The sequence below is a fragment of the Rhinolophus ferrumequinum genome, chromosome 6, assembly GCF_004115265.2.
Source record: "Rhinolophus ferrumequinum isolate MPI-CBG mRhiFer1 chromosome 6, mRhiFer1_v1.p, whole genome shotgun sequence".
NCBI lineage: Eukaryota > Metazoa > Chordata > Mammalia > Chiroptera > Rhinolophidae > Rhinolophus > Rhinolophus ferrumequinum.
This window is the reverse complement of record NC_046289.1, coordinates 11,925,093-11,948,817: the sequence shown is the minus strand read 5'-3', so window position 1 is coordinate 11,948,817 and position 23,725 is coordinate 11,925,093. Positions and strand designations below refer to the sequence as shown.

General features: G+C 42.7%; 1 protein-coding gene across 4 annotated transcripts in view; it reads left to right on the top strand.

Moving 5' to 3' along the window:
- TDP1 (tyrosyl-DNA phosphodiesterase 1) overlaps positions 1 to 23,725 on the top strand; it is a 76,950-nt gene that overhangs the window by 14,473 nt on the left and 38,752 nt on the right. For all 4 annotated transcript variants that reach the window (XM_033109607.1, XM_033109608.1, XM_033109606.1 and 1 more), the window contains exons 6-12: positions 2,111 to 2,203; positions 5,740 to 5,907; positions 6,368 to 6,446; positions 9,217 to 9,402; positions 10,031 to 10,079; positions 11,943 to 12,009; positions 13,455 to 13,562. In XM_033109607.1, the coding sequence (XP_032965498.1) occupies positions 2,111 to 2,203; positions 5,740 to 5,907; positions 6,368 to 6,446; positions 9,217 to 9,402; positions 10,031 to 10,079; positions 11,943 to 12,009; positions 13,455 to 13,562 (750 nt within the window). The remainder of the gene's footprint in view (positions 1 to 2,110; positions 2,204 to 5,739; positions 5,908 to 6,367; positions 6,447 to 9,216; positions 9,403 to 10,030; positions 10,080 to 11,942; positions 12,010 to 13,454; positions 13,563 to 23,725) is intronic.

Sequence of the window (23,725 nt, the reverse complement as noted above, 5' to 3'; positions counted from 1 at the left end):
TGCATCGTCCCCATCTCGCCCACTCCCACACCTAGTAGCATGAAATGTGCGTGGCCCGGTCCAGCCCCACGGAAGCCGTGCACGGTGAGAGGAGGATCCTAGCACGTCTGATCCGAACAAGCTCTTCCTCTGGCTCGTTTTGTGACCCGGATATTCCCATAACCTCTCCCAGCCACAGATTCTGCAGCGGTAAATGGAAGCGATGACACTCTCTGGGTCACCGTGTGGATTCCACCTGCTGGCATTCTTTACAGCTTCTGGAATGGTGCCTGGCACGTACGTGCTCTGCGGACGTTGCTTTTCTTTCTCCCCACACAGAAATAGCTTCGAACTTGCAAAGTGTCCCCTTTTGCTGCCCCCACAACTCAACAGATAATATGCAAAGTCAGCATTCTTCAAGAGAAACCCCGTTTCTTACCCCTTTTTTAATCCATTTTTAATTGTGACCTTATTGGCACATGGCATTTTGTCTATGAAAGGACCACTGTGACTCCCCTTAGATTGGTTCACAGTTCTGTTTGATAGGATTCGCTGATATTAGTGTGAGATTTTCCTGATAATTGATGCCTTGATTAATGGAAATATTTGTAAAACTCGTATCATGAATTCATAACTGGCTTATGCTTAATTACAATCAGCTGCTAATTTGGTAACTGTGTATATAAATTTGCCCAGATTTCAGAGCGCACATGTCATAGATGGAAACAAGATTGGCTCAACAGCTGTCATTTCTCTATCTTTGCATTAATTTACTGTTTGCCAGCTTGGGTTAAATTCTCATTTTGGCAAGAGCTAAATCCATTCTCTGTTCTTAAATTCTTTCTTGTCTTTTTATGCCAACCCGGTCCTATCCAAATAGTGTTCATGCTGCTGTTTACTTGAGAGACCCCACGGCTCACTTTGTTCCCCAGATGTGAGCTGACTTAACATCAGTAAGTATTCAGTAGCATTTTGGCTTCAGTGGAGAGGATAAGTTAAGACAGAGTTATGGCCTGGAGGAGTACATCTCTGGCTGGGGATAGAGAACTTAGCTTTCTGAAATAATTAGAAAACAATCAGGAGACCAAAAATCACCCAGTAGTTGATGACAAAGTAAAGCAAAGCATTGAAGGAGTAAAGGGAATGTATACCTGGGAGTGTTCTACATCTAACAAAATGCATATTGTATTTCATCCTCACAATTACCCTGTGAAGTAAACGGGGTTGATCCTTCAGGTTACAAGTGGAAAACCAAGGCTCAGGGACCCAGAATGACTTAGGGATGTTAAATGACTTGCTTAGGTCACATGGTTTCTAACTGATGAAGACTGGAGTGTAGGTCTTCCAACTTCATATGGAAAGCTCTGGTTTATATCCTCTCACTGGAAGTAAAATAAGAGAAGTATGCCTGATGACTGAAGGCCTGGGCGAGACGTGTGAGAAAGGGGACTCAGCCAGGCCTGATTTGAGTTCATGGAGAAGAAAGGGGAAGACTGACCTCCAGCCCAGGCACACACTGGTGACAAGCATGGCAGCTGTGGAGTATGAAAATAAAGCCCTTTCAAATGTTTTAGAAACTGAAACCCACAAGAAGAAATACATTTGACGTTTCAGTCTACCGCACATGTCCATGCTGACATGCCGAAAGAAGCTTCGTGAACCAGTACTGAACCTCATATATGCAACGTAGTCTTGAGTTTTTAATTTATTCTATTGCACTTCTTAAAAAGTGCTGGTAGTGGTACAGCAAGAGGTTGGGACTTTGAAGAACACTGGACAAGAAGGTTCCTGTTGTCCCCAGTAGAGACAGATGATGCTAAATAGATAATAAGGGGCCACATTGGGGGCGGGGCAGGGGGCGGGTTCTGAAGTGCCAGGACTGGCCACGTGGGAGGGATGGTTCCGAAGTTCACGGGCCACCCGATACTCGGAGCATTTTGGAAGGTGGTTTTCTTCCTCGTCACTTACGCAGACTTGATCGTGGTAAGATGTGGAAGAAAGGGAGCTTATAAATGTTAAGAGTTTGGGGAATGTAAGAGTGAACAATTCCTTTATTACATTTATATTACAAACGTATTGCAGATTTTGAAAGTACCGTTAATGCCTTTTGATGCCTTTTCTGTTTTTCAAGGAAAATGATGCTACTGCTGTACGAAGAAGGCCTCCGGGTTGTCATCCACACGTCCAACCTCATCCATGCCGACTGGTACCAGAAAACCCAAGGGTGTGTGGCGTTCTGTTCACGTCAGAGCAGGGGCTGTGTGTGTTGAGAAAGGTCAAAAGCCAGAACATACGCTTTTTCTTTTTCTTTTTAATTGTAAAAACCCACACATATGACATAGAAAAGAGGTAAACAGGAAATGCCCCCTCGCCCTCGCCCCAATTCCTCTCTCTTGAGGTAACTAACCAGTGTTACCAGTTTACAACACAATCATCCACAACTGTCTCTATTATACAGGTAAACATAGATAAAGATTTACATCCAGTAGTTTTTTTCCTAGTTATTTCAAAAATGGGCTCACACCACACCCTCCACAGCCAAGTACCGCCAAGTAGTTGAGGCAGGAAAGAGGACGCAGCATAAAAGGTCTGAACATCCTTCTCTCGTGCCAGATGCCCTTCTTCGTCCCCACTTGCCCCTGTATGCTTGTGTACTCACGCTTGCCACTTCCCGTTGGGTATCAAAGGAAAACTTGGGGGTTAATTGTTGGCTGAAAATTTCCCCTCACCCCCAATTAGTGTAGTTTCCCATAAAACAAAGGTACACTGGTGTCTTTGTGAAGTCCTTAGTATGTTCATAGGGTTGGGCCTCGCCAGGAGAACTGAACATGAAGGTTTTCCATGCTTCCTTTTTATTACTGTTTGTCCTCGGTGCACATTTGCTACATCTACTTTCTGATCTTTTTCTAAGAGAGGGTTTGGGTTTATTTTTAGAGACGTTAGGGATTTGCTCAAATCAAGTTTTAACCATTGTTCTCTCTCGGTAAGCCCTTCATGACTAGCTTTAATTTACCTTTCTTTCATTTATGCCATTTTATACATCTTTGCCTTTTTTAAAAAGAAGGTGAAGAGTCGGGTAACAGTCTCCTGTGTTAGAAGAAACTCAGGCATTCCTCTAGCACCCTTTCAGGGTCCAGGTTTTCTCCGCTGTCTCATCCTCTCCTGCCGACCTTGCCTCGTACCATTGCCTAGCCTGGGCTAGAACTAATTCGGGGCGTAATAGCTCTCACTAAACCCAAGTCCCACCTTGTGTTGAGCTAAAATACAGATGAGCCTTCCGGCCTCCACCCACTGGGCCTTGCTTCGACCTGAGTGTGTGTGTACAATAAGAGTTACCTGTCTTCCTTAAGACAGCCCTCCCAAGTTTGAAAGATGATCTGTTCCTTGAGCCTGATTTCTTATTTCCTCTCTGCACTACCCTCCCCCACCACAGCAGGTGGCTTTGAGCCGCATCCCCACTGCCTGATAGTTTTCCTTCAAACATGTTCTTGTTTGACTGTCCCACTTAATACATGCATCTCAAAATGCAGTGTAATTCTGACTGGTTCAGGGTCAAGGGCCTCAACCACAGGACTCCTGACCTACTGAGTCTCTGGTTAACTGCACCTTTGCTACCCCTAGACCTTCTAAGCCACAGAGTTGGGTTTTGGGTTTGTGACTTACATGTAGCCCCATCCAAAAAGGAAATGAGATTACTGTAGCTTTTCTTAAGGCAACCGTAATTAATATAACTAACTGGATTTATCAAGTTGGTCCTCAGCCTTACGTGCCTCAGGGAACCTCTCCCCCAGCCTCTTGCTCCTTCTGTGGTCAGAAGCTTGCGTTTATAGGTGGCCATGCTTCCTTGGCCTTCTCTGGGGAAGGCTGCTGTGGGAGAAGGGGTTAAGGGTAAGGGCTCGGGTGTTAATTACTTTTCCTTTATTAAAAAAATTTTTTTTAAGTTTCTTTTAAAAAAATGATTGACTAGATAGTAGCTTCACCTGGTTTAAAACTCAAAAAGTACCAAGGGCATGAAATCTCCCTCCAGCAATTTTTTGCAGCCACCCAGAGTGGGGCATTGGTACCTCCCAGTTTGTCTAGAGTCTGCTCTTTCTGAGACTTTGCAGTTTCACGTTGTTGGTTATAATTTAAAAAAAAAAAAAATTTAAAGGTTTGTTTGTATAATCTTCATAACTGGTCTACCATGGTGCTACTGACCTTTTCTGTTGCACAGGTGGTCCAGCCATCCTCTCAGCTGCTGCTTGGTCCGCCTGTTAACTTCTCACTTTTAAAATTATTTGGTCCATGGTGATAATTTTCTCATCTTATTTTGTGAAATGTTAAAAATGCCTGACACCTCAGTATCCTGGTTTAGAAAATCATCGTCATGTTCCTAATCCAGAGCCACTCTTGTGAGTGAACCTCTAATCTAGGAAGAGCCCCACTCAGCCAGTGGGCCCCGAGTTACTAGTGGGGGGAGAGCCCTTTCACATCCATCCAGCTCAGCGGTCATTTTACACACAGAGAGGCAGACGTCAGAGAGGTTACTGGGCTCGCCCCAGATGACAGCCAGTTAGATCTGGGCTCCAGTCTTTGTCCCACTGTGTTGTTACTCCGTGTGTGAGGGGTCTCCTCAAGGTGAGAAGGGAAAGGAAGACATGCCACCCTGCTAGAAACATGTACAAAGGTCAGCAGACACACAGCCAGGAGCCTTGTGGTTCTGGATGCTTCGTGCCCCAGTGTCATTTTTCTTACTGGTCTCCTTTGAGGGCCACCAAGTGAAAAGCAGAATTCAGCAGTTTCTCTCTTGGCTTAATGGTAGGACTGTGAGGGAGGTAGCCGCAAAATGGGGGAAGGCAGGAACAGCTCATACTCCCTGAGTGTTTCCTTACACTGGACAGTTCATTACCTCGTGTGAAGCCCTGTGAAGCAGGACGATTAACCCAATTTTGCAGTTGGAGAAACTGAGCATAAGAGTTTTGAAAGTATCCTTTTTGTAATTTACCATGGAGCAGTTCATAGAAGGATTGGGTTTAGATATGATTGTTTTCCATTTGTGGATATAATATAGAAGCTTTGGCAAAGGGCATTGTTTTCCTTTGGGGAGAAAGAATTGATGAGATGAAAGATTTCTTTAATATTTTGTTTACCATATCTGAAAGTCTGAAGTTTTAGCGTTAATCTAATTTCATTAAATGTGGTATCTACTCATTCCAGACACCAGAAAAGTCTAGGATATGAAAATATCTCAAACTGCTACAGCGTACATACCATGAAAATGAGCTTTTATTAAAAACATTTTTACCCACACATTTTTCTTAGTATAGATAACTTGTATTCTTTTCCACTTGGCTAAAGAGCTACATTGACATAGTCAAGGGCAAAGTCTTGCTTGTGGTTACTACTGGTGGTGTGGGTTTGCTGTAACAATTGAGAGGAGAGCTATGAACTTGTCATCACATCTCAGAAAGCAATACAGAGGGTGAGGAAAGAAGGAGGAGGAAGGTGTGAATGAATGAGAGGGAGCCTGGAGGGATTGGACTGGAAGAGGTGGGCAAGTCTAGATCTACTGGGTGTTAAACTCACGATAAGGTGTTCAAACATAATTCTGAATATGATGGAAGCTCTTTGAGCCGTGTGACCAGGTTTATGTTTCGTGAGCGTGACCTGTAGGTGGGTAGTGAGAACTCACCTCTTCCTTAGGGTGAGTGCATAATCAAGACAGAGATATTATGAAGAGCTGCGTTCCTGACTGTTAATAGTTGCGTTTTCCCATTCCAGAATATGGCTGAGCCCGTTGTACCCACGAATTGCCCCTGGAACCCACGGATCTGGAGAATCAACAACACATTTTAAAGCTGATCTCATCAGCTACCTGATGGCTTATAATGCCCCTGCTCTCAAGGAGTGGATAGATATCATCCAGGAGCACGATCTCTCTGAAACAAAGTATGTGTCATCTCAGCAAGCTGGGGTGCTTACAGTAGGTTACTACGCTGAGAGCCGCTCAAGGTCTGACATGCAGGGGTCTTGGGAAGAGGTTGAGTGATACTTGGCTGTCCTTCCTGAGGCGATAAAAGCAGAAGATTCCGTTACCATCTGCATCTCCAGTTCTCAGCCACTGGAGTGGAGGCCAGTAAATCGTCCCCTTTCCCTAAGCCTCCTACTGGAGTACTCTTAAAATTAATGAGTTCTTTGCCTGGTACCTTACGCCTTGTAGGTATTCCACCATTCGTAGATGTGCTTGAAAATGAGTTTAAGTATCAATCCTCTGAGGAAGCATCCTAAGAAAATGGGTTGGCTCTTAAATTATTTCATGATTTTCGTTAGTTTATATGTGTATTTTGTGATTTGGGGGTCCACAAATGACATCACTATGTTCTGTCACTTATATTTTATATCTTTTTAGCGTTTACCTCGTTGGATCAACCCCAGGACGCTTTCAAGGAAGTCAGAAGGATAATTGGGGACATTTTAGGCTTAGGAAGGTAAGAGAATTTTTACTATTTTAACATTAAAAAAAATATTCAATGTGCATTCTCTCTCCTTTTTTGTTTATAGTTGTATATTTTGATGGCAGCATCACAGTACTTGCAGCACAATTCTGAGCGAATAGTAGGCACATGACAAATTGATTGTGTAACAGTTTTCAGTTTTTGATGTTTTGTTATGCCTCTTCTGTAGTTGTAGTCTTTTCTAAATGACAAAAGTATATGGACTTCTAGTTTTTATATTTCTTGTAATAAAGATAATTAGGACTTCTCATTCATGCAGACATTTTGTAGCTTTTGATCAGCATATCAAGGACTTTTAATGTACAAATTCAACAAAGAACAGAAAATAGTGTTGAGTAAAGGTTACAACTGAGCTATAATGTATTGTTTACTCAACCAGCACTCTTAAGAGAATTGTTATCTACAAAAACAACGTTTGCTGCTAGCACGAAAATAACAAAGAAAGGTCTTTAACAAAATAAAACAGCAAGCAAGTTAAAGATTAAAGTTGTCTTCATTTCTTTTTAGGAGACAGTTTACCGACCTTAATAAATTCCCGAAACTGCCTTTCTTGAAAAGCTTATATCTTTTTCTGTAAATTGCTTATTTAAGAATTCCCCATGGTTAATGAAAATTTAATTTATCTTTTTAAAAATGAGATCAAAGCTGAAAACAGGCAAGATCTTGAAGCCAGCATCTTCATGCCTTGACCTAGACAGAGAGCAGAGCTCACTGCTAAGTGCACAGCTTTGCAGGTAGATGCCCACAGCTGGGTTCAAATCCTAACCTGTTATTTACAAGTCACGTGACCTTGGCTTGCTCCTTATCCTGCCTCTCTTGTCACCTATAAAATAGATGTAACAATAGTGCTTCACTCACAGAATTGGGTAAGGATGAAATGAAACCGTGAGTGCAGGACACATGTTGTGTGTTCAGTAAGCGTCAGTGGTTACTTGTTTCCAGACTGGAGGTTTAGACAGGCTGGATAATAGCACGTGCCGTGTGGAGTCACACGCTGACCGGAAGGTGAATAGCATCTTCAAGTTTTAAAAACAGGTTTCGCACACAGTGGTTCATGTTGCATCACAACGACCTTCCAGGAAAGTTGGGATGATCAGGCTTCTGTTTCACTGCCATGTACATGGAAGCACAGAGACTTGTCCAGGACCATGCAGCCCACCCAGGCTAAGCACCAACATAGACACTGGCTCTTGTAGTTGTCAGGTCAGCCCTGGTTCTGACACCATGCTGGACCCAGAGTGGGAGCTGAGAGTTGTTTGGGCTTTTTGGTAAGACTGTTTATAAATATTAATGCCTGTGGTAATATTAGATAATATGTTAGATAATAAAATACTAAAAAATAATAACACATGTGAAACTAAACAAGACATCATTTAGGATTCGAGCTCCCCTGGGAACTGCAGCATATTTTTCTTGCTCTCTCCAGCCTCTGGGTAGACACTCAGTACATGTTTAAGTGGATAAGATTTCTGAATGTTTCCTGAATTGTTTCTGCAGCATTGCATAAGCATCAAAGCAGGAAATTCAGATCTGTCTTTTGCAGTGCTTAAAGTATCATGCATCTATGTAAATATATTCTTTCATTTTAAGAGCTATCTTAAAATAGCTCTTAATGTCCCGTCCAGCATGACAAGAGCAGGGGGAAGCGAGAAGGGCGGCACAAATTTAAGAAAGAATAGACAAGAGTAGAGTACAAGTGGGGCCAAGGGACTCAAGTCTCAAGGGCTGAGCCCCCAATTGGGCCAATACATGGCTTTTATTAGTTAGGTGTGGAAGTAAAAGAAGTAAAGCTTGTCAATCTCAAGATCTGTGAATCCCATACATTACAATAGGAAACTGATTTAAGCCAATCACCCTTGCCTGCAGGCAGTGGAACTGTAAGTCTCAGGATGTTTGTACTTCCCCAAGGGACAAAACCTTTATGCATATGAATAGATGGAGAGCACATCATTGAGTCACTTCCCCTGCAGGTTTGTGGGAAGGAATGCAGCCACAGAGGCAGAGGCTCTCCATAGCTGGGGGTAGGTGGAGGGCTGTGCCCACCTCTATCGACCCCACGAGTTCCCCAGATGGACCCCACATGGTTGTGTCTGGCTTGGGTTGCCCCCACTCCATGTGGAGTCGTACCCGTCTTTGACTAGCCAGCCATCTTTCTGGGGCCAAACAGGGAGACACAAGGTGTAAGCACAAAGGTAAAGCAAAAGTCCCTGAAAGGATCCGTCTCACAGACTGTCCTTTCTTTAGAGGCAGGTACGAGGAGACAGACCGGTAGGCTGCTGAGTGGCAACAGTGCCCAAGTGTTAAACCTCTTTCAAATGATAGCAGTCAAATTATACAATAGTTTGACCTTTGATGTACTGTGCAGGTATATTGAACAATTATGATTTCAAAGCACATAATCTCACATCATAAGGCAAGTTGGTGGCTTATCTGACATTTCTACTAAAATGGATCTTTTAAAATTTTTTTTAATCTGGTTTTAGTTTGAATACAAATCCAAGAATTTTGGGAGAAGAGGACTTCTACCCACGTACTCCATTAAAATAAAATATTTTATTTTAAATATTTTAAAAACTATTTCCCAAAGAAGAAAAAATGTATACATGGATGAGAAATTAATCACTAATCCTTTCAGCATTTTTTGTTAATTAGGGAATTCAGGGGCAGAAAACCGTGTTCTGAATCATGACAGCATTACTGTCCATATGTGTGAGTGACTGTCGCATTCACTGTTATTCCACAGCTTCTGAAAGAACATGGCTCATCCACACCCAGAGCGGAGGCGTGGCCGATAGTAGGTCAGTTTTCAAGCATCGGCTCCATGGGGGCTGATGAATCGAAGTGGTTGTGTTCCGAGTTTAAGGAGACTTTGGTGACGCTGGGGAAGGAAAGCAGGACCCCCGGGAAAAGTGTTGTTCCTCTTCACCTGGTGAGTGTTCTGCCTCCTGGAGTTAATTATTGTTTCGATTCTCTCGTCCGGAAGAGGACTGGACACTCAGTCCTCCTCATCGTCCATGTTTTACTCAGTGGAGTTTGGGTGGAAACAGCAGTTATGGCATCGCCATTTGTAATCAAGTGGCCCTGACATCACCTGGTGCTGGGAGGGTGCTGGTTCAGCCGAGCTCCATTCCAGCCGCGGACGCACCTGCAGTTGTTCCTTCCTTCCTCAGGTTGGCAAGCCAAGGAAACAATACTTGGTAAAGCATTGCCAGCAGAGTTGGGAGCCTTCTTATTTAGACCTCTTTGATTTAATAATTAATTTTGCATTCAATTCAATGTTAATTTGGCATTTCAGAGGAAAAAATACTCAAATCGAAGTGTAGTGTTTTTTTTTCATCAAATATATATGCTTCCTGTGGTTTCATTACTAGAAGTTCAATTTTTTTTTTCCAGTGAGACAGGAATATTTTAAATTGTGAAACATTTTCTAAGTCTCTAAGTATTTGGAATTGAGATTTTCACTTTCTTAAAAACTAATCAGCATTCCTTTGAACAGTTTCTTCAAATGGTACCTTCTACTTTTATTGTTCTTTTTTTTTTTCCTTACTTACTTTTAGATCTACCCATCAGTGGAAAACGTGCGAACCAGCTTAGAAGGATATCCAGGTAATGGTTGGGTGACTGTGACTGTCAGAATTGTATTTTTTGTGTATATTTCATAAAAGCCCTGGTAAACTTTTTTAAAACAAGTAATGAGAATGCTTTCCTCCTTGAGATGAGGAAAGTATTGGTTAGAAATGTGCAGATGATTCTCTCTTCAAAGGATAAGAATCATGAAAATAGGTCATAGTGAGCCGTGATATGTTCATAAGATGGTACCACACAGTTGGGCAGTTTGTATGTTATGTAACCTCACAGCTACCCTCTGAGTGATGGTTATTCTGATTTCCGCCAATAAGCCTGTGCTCACCTCTGCCACCAGCGGATTGGTTGCCCAGACAAAATGTCCAAATAGATCCAGCTTCCCCTACTGCTCTGCACCTTGCCATAGCATTCTAATACGCCTCTCTCTGATCTCTCTCTGTCTCCATCCTCCCTGCCTAGATCTGTGGTGCTGTGTGGTTCTTGTGGATTTGATGCCCAGATACAGATATGTTTAAGGTTCAGGACTTAAGTTTCAACCTTTGATTATAGCCTAGTTGATAACAACTAATCTCTCAAGAACTTCATCTGTAAATGCCTAGGGTGATTTTGTAGACCTCACCTTGTTCTCTATTCCCCTTATACCAGGGCTAGACACTAAACTTTTATTTGGAATCCAGCAGTCCCCAGATTGTGCATTCAGGAAGTAAGAACCAAAAACCTAGTGTATGCCTCTGGAAAAAAGGAAGTCTGAGTGGCATTTGCTTACGGTTGGAAGCAGAATGCTCTGAATTAGACTAATTTAGTCCAATTTTTGCTTGTCATACTAGATGCGACCCTGCCAGATAAATCACCATAGGGTTTGGAGTGTTTTAGCCCATTTGTTGCTTTTTAATGGCAAAGCTGAAATTATTTCACTGAGACTCAGATGTGGTGGATTGTTTTGTTTTGTTATCTTCACCTTTTTGCACTTTCCAATAGGCTAGCTCCATTCAAAGCATACTTTTGAACATGGTATTTTCAATAAAGCTATTTTGTAACTGGTCCTGAGACCCTGAATATGTTTTTAGTTCCTTGCAGTAGGATATACAGCATGCTGCCCTTGGTAAGTCGGAGACGTTTAAAGCCCTCCTTGCATACAGATTATTACGGAGAACTTCCAACCTGTCTTTGGGAAGTGACTGATGGGTCTGCAGAGGAACTTTCCTCCTTTCAAAGATGAACAAAAATTGGCTTCCAATTGTGTTTTCACTTGCATCTGTTTATTTATTTACAAGAATATGGCTTTTAGAATTCCTTTTGTAAGACTCGTTTACTGAACATTTTAATTTCCTTCATATTAGTGACCATCCTCTTCCATTTTTAAGAACGTGTTTAGCACAAAGTCTGTCTGCAAGTAGCAGAGTGTAAAAGATGAAGGAAGCGAGAGAGCCGAATTCTCCTAGGAGTTTCCCTCCTACTCTGCCCCAGGTGTCCTGGGCTTGGCAAAAACAAGTGCCCCAGACCTTACCTTGAAAGACGAAGCCAACGGTGTCTCACCTTCATGAGTTCGGCTGAATGGGCCAAGATTCTGTCTGTGGTTTTTCTAACACTTCAAATATAGGTGTTAAATTGCCACCCCCTGTGTGATTAAATACCTTTTTCTTTTCAGATAGTAAACATTTACTATTTAATATGCATTCCTCAGGAAGGAAATCCCATCGAGAAAACGTACCTACGTAGTACGAGTATAGACATTTGCTGTCAAAGAACTGTTCCATAAGATGACATCATGGAAGTTGTTTGGTCTTTTTCCTTTTACCTTTTTACTGTTTCCTAAAGATTTTCTTAATGAAGGATCCTCAAATTATGTTCCATGATTTTTATTTGTTTTTCTTCTTTTGAAAGCTGGGGGCTCTCTTCCCTATAGCATCCAGACAGCGGAAAAACAGAATTGGCTTCATTCCTATTTTCAGTAAGTAATTGGTTTAGAATGCTGCTGTTGCTTCATTAGGGATAAGAATGTTATTTATGTCAGTTAGATTGTTTTTAAAACAACCTCATGTAATATAGCTATATTTTTTATCTACATATGTTAGTAATAGAAATAATTGAAAACAAAGTTTTGAACTTTTTTTGGAATAGGTTTTTAATGCCAAAGAGTAAAATTTATCTCTGTGACGTTTCTGTGTGTATGTTGGTATGCAAAAAAAATAAAAAAATAAAAAATAGCATGTTGGGTAGTTTAGAATTTACATAAATACGTTCTGGGTCCTATTTCCAATATATAAAACAGAATCATTCTGTCTATACAGTCACATGCTGTGTGATGGCAGGCTTGCTGAGGGCAGAATCCTGGCCACTGTGTCTCTGGCATATGGTATAGTATGTGGCTTGTTGTAAGAATTCAGTAAACAGTTGAATGGACAAGTGAAAGGAATGTCCTTTGTACTCCAGCTACAGCGGTTGCACATCTGGTATGTTCTAGGCTGATCCCAGTTTCATACTTGCTTCAACAGGCATTTGTTTTGCTAGACAGACGGAAATGAAGGCAGATTCCGTTTCAGTAACTTTCAGTGTAATTCAGTATGTCACTTTGAGTCTTTCTTTGATGCTTTTTGGAGATTGTTCCTTACAAAGGACTTTTCTTTAGATTGAGGACCTTCCAGTAGTGTCTTCATTCAAGTGAATTTAATAATCTAATGATGGACCTACCTAATCCTGATTCTGTTCTTGCCGGCTGTTCTCGTGAGGGACCATCCCCCTACGTATATTCATAAGTAAGGATTGTTGCCTCATGACATAGGTCATTTTATTTCCCATGGAACCTGAGTCTGACAATGTTGGAAACTTACAGTCCTAACTCAGGATATGTGAATATCATCAGCTTTTGACTAAAGTATTTCTGAAATATTCCCCCAGCTTTTCTACAACATTCCATTTTGACATTCATGCTGTTTATATTTTTCCCATTTTTGTATTTTGTTTCATTCAACAAGCTTTTACTGGGCCTCTACTCTGTAATGTGCTATGGAAGGACAATTCCAGCATTTGAGAACTCACAGTCCAGCTAGTAAACAAGATGTGCACAGGTGCTGTTAAAAGCACAACAGAAATAATATAATATGCATATGTATGTGTACTCAAAGCAAAGAAGACAGGAAGGCTGTGAGCCAAAAGGTTATCGTGCTTTCTTTGACGGTGGTAGTAAATTTTTTTTCTCCAGACCTACCTTCTAGAATGAACGTGCGTTCTGTTACCTGAACAGAGTTTACGAAGCTATCACAGGTTATATCACAGAGAGCTCTCTACTCCTTATTTTTTAGATTATAGGATTTTGCTTTTCACAGAGTTTTCTGATATTAGCATTATGAGCCTTTTGTACTTTCTCATTAGTGACTTGTGTCTTCCTGTCACTAGCAAATGGTCAGCCGAGACATCTGGCCGCAGCAATGCCATGCCCCATATTAAGACATACATGAGACCCTCTCCGGACTTCAGTCAGATTGCTTGGTTCCTCGTCACAAGGTAAAGAGTGCTTACATTCCTAATGGGAGGGATTTTTAAAATGTGGTTGTAACGCCTGCTCTGAATACTGAGTGGGGATCCAGGAAGTGATTTTGTGAATTGTCCTTAGTTTTCTGTGTGTCTTCTGTAAGCCTTATTTAAAGGAGGCCCATCACTAACCTCTTTGTAGAGCATGTAATCATTGCCTGCTTTTCCCCGTATGGCATTCCAGTACGATTAAAGGATACCTGAGAGACGTAACTTACATAACAATTTAGAAAATACTTGGGACCTACTGTCGGCGCTTCCATATAAGAGAAGATGTAGATCCCAAATATAAGAGACACCACCTTCATTTTTCTGATGTGTTTGCCACCTTATCTCAAAGTCAGAATCCCACACCGAGCTCACCTATGTAGAAGGTGATTCTTTCCCAACATCCCTCTCTGCCCTAGGGGCACCTGCCCACTCTCTCATCAGGCATGCAGCCTGGCTGTCCTCTTGTCCTAGTTCTTCCTTTGAGCATTCTGCAGAACTCCTTCCTCCTCTGGATGCTGGACACACAGGAGAAAACAATAAGATTCACGTAGTGCCTTTGAGATGCTCGCGGTTTCAGAGAAGTCGAAGCCAGACACAGGAAGAATTAGAACAGGAAGACATCTGTTCTATGCTTGAGGTGGGCACAGGGATGCTTTAGCGATAGCAGTCAAAGCCTTTTCATCCTTGAAACATCTCAAACTTTCTTTTCTAATCCCTGAAATTACCACCAGGTCAGATACTTAACCACCTGAACTTCTGAAGTGGTCACCTGTCTACCTGCTGTCCCATCACACAATGGGCCTCTTCCCAGGCCTAGCTGTTCATGACCACTCCTCTTTCTCAGACATGGATTTTCCTCATTGTCCCATGTCCAGGCACAGGGCTAGAGAGAGAAACAAAGATGAGGTTCCTGCGCTCATGGAATTCACAGTAGAATGAAAATGATTTTATCAGATAGCTCATTGGCCCTATATGATTTAATTATGGTTGTAACGCTTTTCTGACTATTCTGCATAAGTAGATTTTCACCCAGCAAGGCCTTAACCATGTTGAAATTCTCAGCGAGTTCTCCTTTCTTCCTTAGCCTGGGGCATCCCATAACACCCTGGGCTTGCTGCATGCTCAGTGTTCTTTCCCTTTCGTTGTGGCTGCTTGTGTGATCATTGATTGGCTTCCCTTCCAGACTCTGGGCCAAGTTCATGTCCGTCTTATTCAGCACACCCAGTACCTGGCATGTAGGGGAGCTCAGTGCTGATTCATTAAGGAGGAAGCTAAGTGAAGGTCAGGATGATGGCTGTAACATTAAAGGCGGGAGATGCTTCAAGGGTGATTCCTAGGCTTGGGGTATGGCTGGTAGAGAGGGGGTGGTCAGTGTCATCGATAGAGAAACCAGGAATGGAACTGGTTTCAGTGGGACAACTGTCCGTTTGATTACAGATTGCTTTATTGTGGTGGCATTGTCAAGGGGGATTGTTTGTTGGAGCTGTTGTATTGGAGCTGTACGTACATCAAGTATATTTTGGAGTTATCTTTAGAACTGATTATGGACACCCTGAGCCTTTGTGACTTTTTCAGGGGAGAGTGTGGCACAAGGTTGTTGCCTGGGAGTTGAGGAACATGCAGGAAATAAATATCAAGTGGGCTTTTCATGAATGAATTGGATCCGAGCCTTTCCTCATGAGTTAAAGAGCAACTAGTCACCATTCTCCATGAAATAATCTTCCTTCTACTGAAGAGAAATGTTTCACGTTCTGTTTTGGACATCATAAAATTTAACCATTCTTTTAACATTTATTGAGCACCTACTATGTAACAGGCACTCTTCCAGGTCCTGGGAGTACAAGCATAAAACATAATCCTTGACTGTGTTATGTGGGAGTTACACAAAAAACAAGTACATTTCTTTATGTACATGTGAAGTGGTGATGAGTGCTATATAGAAAAAAATAAAGTCAAATAATAATTTAGGTGCCAATTCTTTACTTGAAATTTTCAGTCCCAGATACAGTTCAATATTTGAAGTTTGGAAAGATAATATGGTACATATGCCATCTACTAACATCCTTAGTGGTGTTACAAGTAGCCTCTTGTCAGCTTAGGTCAACCTTTGCCACCCAGTGAGTCAGGAAGGTTAAGCTGTGCCAGTAAATGAAATGAGTTAGGATAAAAGCTTAATTTCAAAGTTGGCTTAGGTTGTTTTTAGATATTCAGAGCTAACACGTAGTGCTTGCTGTCGGTTCCAGGCACTGTTCTAAGCACATTTCATCCACAAATACACACTCTCGTGTAATCCTCAAAATAATTGCACTGTAGCCATTCGTCCCCTTCACAGTGGGGGACCTGAAGCACAGAGAGGTAAAACAAGAAACCAGGCACACCCTCAGGACCATGCTGTAGGGTAGTGAGTACCTGGGTGAGGGAGGACCCGGGAGGCTAATCATTACATAGAGTGGTTAGGGAAGGCCTGACTGACATTTTAGTGACATTTAGGGGAGGAGCCAAGTGCATGGATACCTGGGAGAAGCATTCTGGGTCGCGTGTGAGAAGCAACAAAGTGGTGTGGCTGTGGGGAGTGGTGGTGAGGGGCAGGTGAGGTCCAGCGGCCACACAGTCCCCTAGATGGTCTGTCCTGGTGAAGAATGTTGTCACTTTTGAGAATAAATTCAGAACTTTGAACAACTGATTGATGAGTGCTGCTATCCTTTCATTTAATACATTTCCCTACTTTCGAGTGATGAGGCCGGGTCGTAGGGAGAACCATGGATTCTAGTCCAAATGTAGTGATAACGCCTAGCAAATCTAACAGTCCATCAACCAAGTGGCAGATGTATTATGTTTTAAGAATTGTATTTTAGCAAAAGATAAATACATAAATTTAACCTTTTTTTTTTGACACTTTCCTACTTTTATTATTACCAATCCATGTTAATGTTCATATTTGGGAAGAATAACCCCTCTTTATTAAATGCAACAAAATTAAGACACATTTCTCAGAAAAAATTATCACAGTAATAAGATGTATGATAAGCAATATGAAAATTACTCTTTTTTTTTTTTTTTTTTAATCAGATCTGCACATCCAAAGAAGTGTTGCCTTTCAAGGTAGTCGGTCACCTTTTGAAACTTGGTACTTTTACTAAAAATAGACACTTCTGTTTTGGGCCTTATGTTAGTTTTCTGTTGCTACATGATAAGTTACCACAAACTGAGTGGCTTAAGCAGAGGATCAGTGTTGGTCAGGGCTGCAGTCTCCTCCGAGGCTCAGGCTGCCCTCTAAGCTCACTGGTTTGCAGAATTCAGTTGCTTTCTTGGTGGCTGTCAGTGGGGGGCCATCTCAGCTCCCAAATGCCCCCTCCATGCCCTGTCACGTGGTCCTCTCCATGGATAATTCACAGCATAGCTGTTTGCTCCTTTGAAGCCAAAGGAGAGTTTCTCCTCAGGAAGCATCCAGTCCCTCTTTTACGGTCTCGCCTGATAAGGTCAGGCCCACCCACAATTATTCCAAACCTTTTGATCAACTTACTCAGTTGATTGGTAGCCTAACCATAGGAATGAAATCCCATTGTATTGACAATTTTTGCTTACACTCAAGGGCTCAAGGGGAGAGGAGTACACAGAGTGTACACCAAGCGCAGGGGCGGGAATTCCGCCTTCCGCAGGCCTCATTGTGTTTACTGCCCAGGTTGATTCATCCATCTTATTCTCCAACCTCGATTTGAAATAGTTCCTTGCTGTTTTCAAAACTGAGTTTTATCTTCCATAGTTAAGCAAAACTACCCTTGAATGTACTCCAAAGAGTGAAGCTCAGTCTCCAAAGGCTGTTTGAGAAATGAAGTTCTGTAATTATTTGGAGCCAAAGGAGGTAGCTACATTGGAGTAAGGGAATAACACTGCAGCACGATTGACGGGAGAGCCGTTCACTTGGGTATGTGGAGTTGCTAAAAATAATATTAAGTCTTATAAAAAGATAAGGAGGCTCCCCAAAGATCTAATTTCCTAATCTAAAAAAAAAACACTCATCACCTTGGAGATGTATTTTACATGTTTCCTATATAGTGTGAACGTCCTGTCTTCTTACCTGTCATTTTCCTACCCGTCGTAAATAGAGGATGTTGGCTTCCTGGTCACGGGGACTTTATTTTATCCGATTGACACTCCACAAATATGGAAACTGCCTACTGAAGATCAGGGGCTGACATCTCATAAAAATGGTTATAAAAAGTTAATATCGTTTTCATCTTCCATTTTATTTTTCCTTTTAAATACACATAAATCACAGTTTTTCATTTCCCCTCTTTCATATATTGTGATTGGGATTCTGACTGAAAACATTTTTCACAGATCCTGGGTCATACTTGAGTATAGAGTGGCCTCATCACCAAGCATTGTAAAATAGGCACTAAAACCATTTTTTTTTTTTTTAAGATTTTATTGGGAAAGGGGAACAGGACTTTATTGGGGAACAGTGTGTACTTCCAGGACTTTTTTCCAAGTCAAGTTGTTGTCCTTTCAGTCTTAGTTGTGGAGGGCGCAGCTCAGCTCCAGGTCCAGTTGCTGTTGCTAGTTGCAGGGGGCGTAGTCCACTCCTTGCAGGAGTCAAACCAGGTTGAGAGGATGTGCTCCAACCAACTAAGCCATCCAGGAGGCAGCTCAGCTCAAGGTGCCGTGTTCAATCTTAGTTGCAGGGGACGGATCCCACCATCCCTTGTGGGACTCAAGGAGTTGAACCAGCAACCTTGTGGTTGAGAGCCCACTGGCCCATGTGGGAATCGAACCGGCAGCCTTCAGAGTTAGGAGCACGGAGCTCCAACCGCCTGAGCCACCGGGCCGGCCCACTAAAACCATTTTTAATGAAGTTTTTGTTCTATTGGACTTTCTGCATTAGAAGTTTTTATTCTACTCTAGGAGAAAATGAGTTTGTAATGCCCACACTTCTTTTCCTGACTCATCCTGACTATTGATAATTATTTGTTTAATGTCCATATTTTCTTTCAAAACAAAATGTAGTGCCTAGTACAACGTTTTCTAGCTCAGCAGATATAACTCCCCCGTTTCCCCAAAAATAAGACCTAGCCAGACAATCAGCGCTAATGTGTCTTTTGGAGCAAAAAATTAATATAAGACCGGGTCTTATCATATATTATATAAGACCCGGTCTTATAGTCAAATAAGACCGGGTCTTAATTAATTTTTGTTCCAAAAGATGCATTAGAGCTGATTGTCCGGCTAGGTCTTATTTTCGGGAAAACACGGTCATTGTTTTTTCCTGTGTGTTTTGTATACTTTTTCTTGGTGCTTTTACATCTTCCTTGTTGGTTCTGTATGAGTCCCATTTTTGTCAATATATTATGAGCTGCTTGAGAGCAGGGGCGAGATCTTACCCATCTTTATACCCTCAGCATCTAACACTGTGCGTGGCTCATGGTCAGTGACCCGTGCATGTCTGAGTCAGGCCCTTTACAACATTGTGTGTATTTTTTCCAAATACGTAATATGTGCCCATAATAGGAAAAAGGTGTGCAGAGAAAGCTCATCTTCCTATACCCAGCCCCCAGTTGTGCTGTTCCTCAACTTCAAACCATTACTACTAGGGTCTCAGGTTTACTAGCTTTCACCCCATCGCCATTTTCAAACCCAGGTACCACGGATGAGGATAATATCCAATCAGCCAACATACTGTGGAGGAAATAGCACTGAAGTCGAGCCCAGAGGTCCATGAAGTCCATGTCCGAATTTGGGATTGCCACTTACTGGCCTTGTCACTTAAATTTTGGAAGTCATTTTTATAATCTGGGCTTTTACTTATTAAATAGTCCAAGGATGATGAGGAAAAAATATATGTAGAGGTTACCTATTAAGCTGTATGATGTATTAAATATTAGCTAACTGCTGGATTTCAGTAGGTGCTAACAACCACACGTTGTTGCGCTCATACTCATTAAGCCTCTTGAGATTCGAGAAAACAGCTTATAAACCTTTTCTTTTTTGTTTATATGCCGCCTAGAAATTTGTCCATAAATATATAACCTTTTCTAAACTTAATGTTTAAAAGTGGGTCAAAATTATTCTGTGTGATCGACATATAGGTTCAACCAGAAGTATATGTTCAAAGAAACTTAAAACTAGCACTTCATCTTGAACTTATTAGAATGTTTTGTTGGCTGGCAGTTTCCCCGTTGGCTGGTTGCTTTTATGGAAAGCTATTTATAGTTTTTGATCCTGCTATGAAATCATCCTGTGTTTGATGGGCAGCCTGTTGTTATGGAAATTACTGGGACATGATGACAAATACAGTGTTTAAATTGTACCACAGGGCTAAGCAGGCAAGAAGATGAGCCGGACAAAGCAGCCTTGGCTGAAAAGATAGTGCCTACAAATAATTGGCAAACCCAATGAGAACAATTACGAAAGCTGTGCATTGTGGGTGGGCAGAGAGCAGTCGCTCTTAAGGTTTCCTAGCAACTGACAGGCATTGTGGGACAGTTGGGATGAGCAGAAATGTTGGTGCTCCACTTTGGGGGGAAATGAGATAAGCGCTTGACTACCAAACCACCATGGCTTTTTGAAGAAACATAAAAGACGTCCTGCCCTGCTCTGCTTTTAACATCGCTGTGCAAAATTTCTTCTCTGATGTCTGTTCCTTTGATTCAGAAACAAATAGTCTCTTTCTCTCCTTTGTCTGAGTTTTTTGGTCCAAAATCAATTTGGATCACACACAAAAAAATATTTGTACATGTCTTTGGGTAGACTTGGTTGCCTGGTGCTCCAGCTCCACGATACTGCGGTTAGTTGGTATGCCTTGTGTACTTTGTTACAAATAATGGTTATCAGCACTAACGTCTGCGAGTGACTTCCTTTCTGCATTAGAGGTGATTCAAGGTCATGTCATCACCTTTGCTTTTTTGTGTTCCGTACAAGTACACCACAGACAGAGCGTGCTCCTTTTCAGACTCAGGGAGCCAGGTCTCGTGCATCATTGTCCCTGATGGGGAAAGGCTTGACACCCCCTGACCTAGGGTCTCTGGACCCTTTGTACGTTGACTTTGCTAGTCACAGTGTGCCTGTGGCTTCAGATGAGGAGGTACTGTTTGAGAGCCCTTTACCCGGAGCTGGCCCCCAAAGGAAATCCCTCACAAATAATAGCCAGTACTTACGTGGTGCTTACTCTGTGCTGCCAGAACACTTGTTTGTACTGACTCATTTAATCTTCCCAATTAATAGCTAGTGCTGTTATCCCCATTTCAGAGATGTGAAAACTAAAGCATAGAAGCTTAACATGCCCCGTGTGACCCACTGGAAAGGTGGTAGAGCTGGGATTCGAGTCCGTGTAGTCTAGCATGAATAATTCTTGTCTGTGAGCCAGGTGCTGCCTAGGCTTTGGCTATGGATGAGGAACAAGACAGGCAGGGTCCCTGCCACCGGGAACTTCTTGTCCTTCTGCTCTGGGATTGGCACTGCTGCCTGAGGCTCTGGAGAGAACCACAGCTCAGAAACTCACTGGAGCCCCATTTCCTATAGTAGCACCTTGCCAGGTCTTCCTTCCTCCCTGCTAACACCCTTTAATGCTGCTGACTCGGGCCTTTCCTTGACTTTCCCTGGCCTTTCGCCCATGGCCTGACTTCCTCCCCATTGCTTTGCCATAGCCGTGCCTCCCCGTACGATGGCATTTGTGGCCCCTGCTGAGCAAACGCAGATGACTGTGGCTGGCAGTGAACAGCCCGAGGCTGCTTTGTCTTCGACTTTGTGTGTCCTGCTTCTGAGTCCATCAAGCATCTGTTTTGTGCCAGGCTTCGCTAGGGTACAGCACTGACAGCTTCAGGGCTCTTAAAACACTTCTTCATTCTGATCATCCAGTTCCCGTTTTCTAGTCAGCATCCAGGTACCTGACAGATTTCTTGAGCACCTAATTCCTCTGGCTTCTGCCCCTCCACTCTGTTCAGACCAAACTCAGCTACGTTGCATAGGGGTTAATGCCAACCAGAGCCCGGGTCTTCAGGATGTATCTGTGTCATGTTGCTTTGAAGTCCCATATCATCATTCAGCCTTTTACTCTTGCCATTTGCAAATACACGTCATTACCTATTCCTGATACCATGCTGGGCCTATGGGCCTGCAGATATCCCTGAACTTGGGCTCTTGATAGCTGGACCTGCTGATCTGCTGAGAGCTTGATCATTATGTAGTTAGGTGTGTATGTATATGTTCAGGGGAGTTTACCCTATAGCAGTAGAGGGCATCCAGGACAGGGTTCATGGAAGAGGAAGGTCACTTCTGCATAAAATAACTAGATAAAGCTTCAGGAAGTAGTACGTTCTGTGTGTGGTAGGCCGAGGTGGGCACTTTACGTAGAAGAAATCATGCACTTGAAGTCCTGAGAAAAAGCGTGCTGGGGAGATGGAGCTGTCGTGTGGGCTGGCGTGGGGTGTTGTGTAGGGAGGGATGGGAGAGAAGCCCAATCAAGTGATGGGGCCAGGCTTGTGGGCTTTGAATGCCGGACAGAGGACTTGAGACTTCTCAGGTAGGAGTCAGTGAGTGTTTTGAACAAAGGAGTGAGATGATCAGTGTTTTGTTAATACGACTGATAATGCCTATGGTTCAAGACTTTATAATTGACGTAGTTTTTATGATAATGCTGTCATGGGCTCTGTGCAATCTAAACAGGACAGATATTACAATACCTAGTTTATGACTGTAGAAACAGACGGTACAAACAGAGACAGAGTTGAGGCTGCTCATCTAGTAAATGGCTGACGTGGAAATTGAGCTCTGATGTTTTGTTTCCTCCAAGTCATATACTCTTTCTGGAGTTGGCTTATGGGATGGGTTAGAGGAACTAAAGCATGGAAGCAGAAAGCCCTACTGAGGGAACGATGTGAAATTCCGGACGGACTGTCCGGTGGCAGTGGAATGGAAAAGCAGAGGGGCGTTCACACAGAGACGTTTTTTACAGAAGAATGTGAAGGACTCAAGAGCAGGCTAGAGTGGGGCGGGAGGAATCCAGTCACCCAACAAGCTGTGAGCAGACGCTGTCTAGCAGAGTTACAGACGCCAGCAGGCCTGCGGAGCTGGCCACTAACCCCAGGCAGGTTGCTCCTTGAGCTGTCTCGGGAGGTCTTGGTGGAAACACTGTCGGTTGTGCAGCACCAACACTTGCTGTTTGCAGTGAGGCTCCGAAAGGACGAACATGGTCCCCAGCAGGCCACGCCTCTGTGGGACCCAGGGAAACAAAGGCAAGGCACCTCCTTCACAGGTTTTGGGGAGGATCAGGGGAGCATTCTTCTTCAAAAAGCCTTTCAAGGTCTCTAAGGTAAATTGACCAGATATCGGCTATACATTGGACCTTTCAGTGTTCCTGGCTATACAAACCGTCCGCTGTCTGCAACCACACCTTTGCTTCTAGACAGTTCCTTCAGCTCTCCAGGCTGTTTGCCCATGTACGTGGCCAGGGGTTGGGATAAATCAGTGCTTTTCCTGCCATTTTCCTTGGCATTTCAGGAATTCTGGAAACCTCATCCAGAGCCCACTGCATCAGTGGATAGGGGAAGAAGGCACCGTTCTGGTTTACTTAGAGATACTCGCCTTCTGTCTGCTTTACTGTTTCTTTCGTACAAAGGACTCTCCAAGTTTAAAAAAAAACACATTATAAGAAGTAATCTCCCAGGGCCCATTCTAACAAGCATTTCATAGTTTTGTTATTGAAAGCTTTTCAAGTTTTCATATTGCCTGTCCACCATAGGAGATGGACCAAAATAGTGGAACAAACATATCAGTAGAAACGGAAGGACTAAGCAGTTTTCAGTTATCTCATTGGTTACTGTTGAATATGTACTGAAATTCTTTGATAGGGTGTTCTCAGTACTGGTTTTGACCTGATATGATTGCAAAGCAACTCTTGATCCTGCTTGACAGTATTTTTTGTCATTTTGGATTCAGGATGCTGATGGGATGGCTTCTAAAGCCGTGTAATTCCATTTGTGGGATCAAGTATAGATGGGTCCTTTTAAAGGGGAGGTTGTCAGCGAGGCTGGACTGTGCCCTGCAATGAAAGCTAGCCGTCCAGATTCAGTGTGGATTGGAAAGAGTATGCTTGGGGCCGTAATCTGCCTGTGACTGAGGAACAAAGCCAGATTGCAGATAGATTTCTC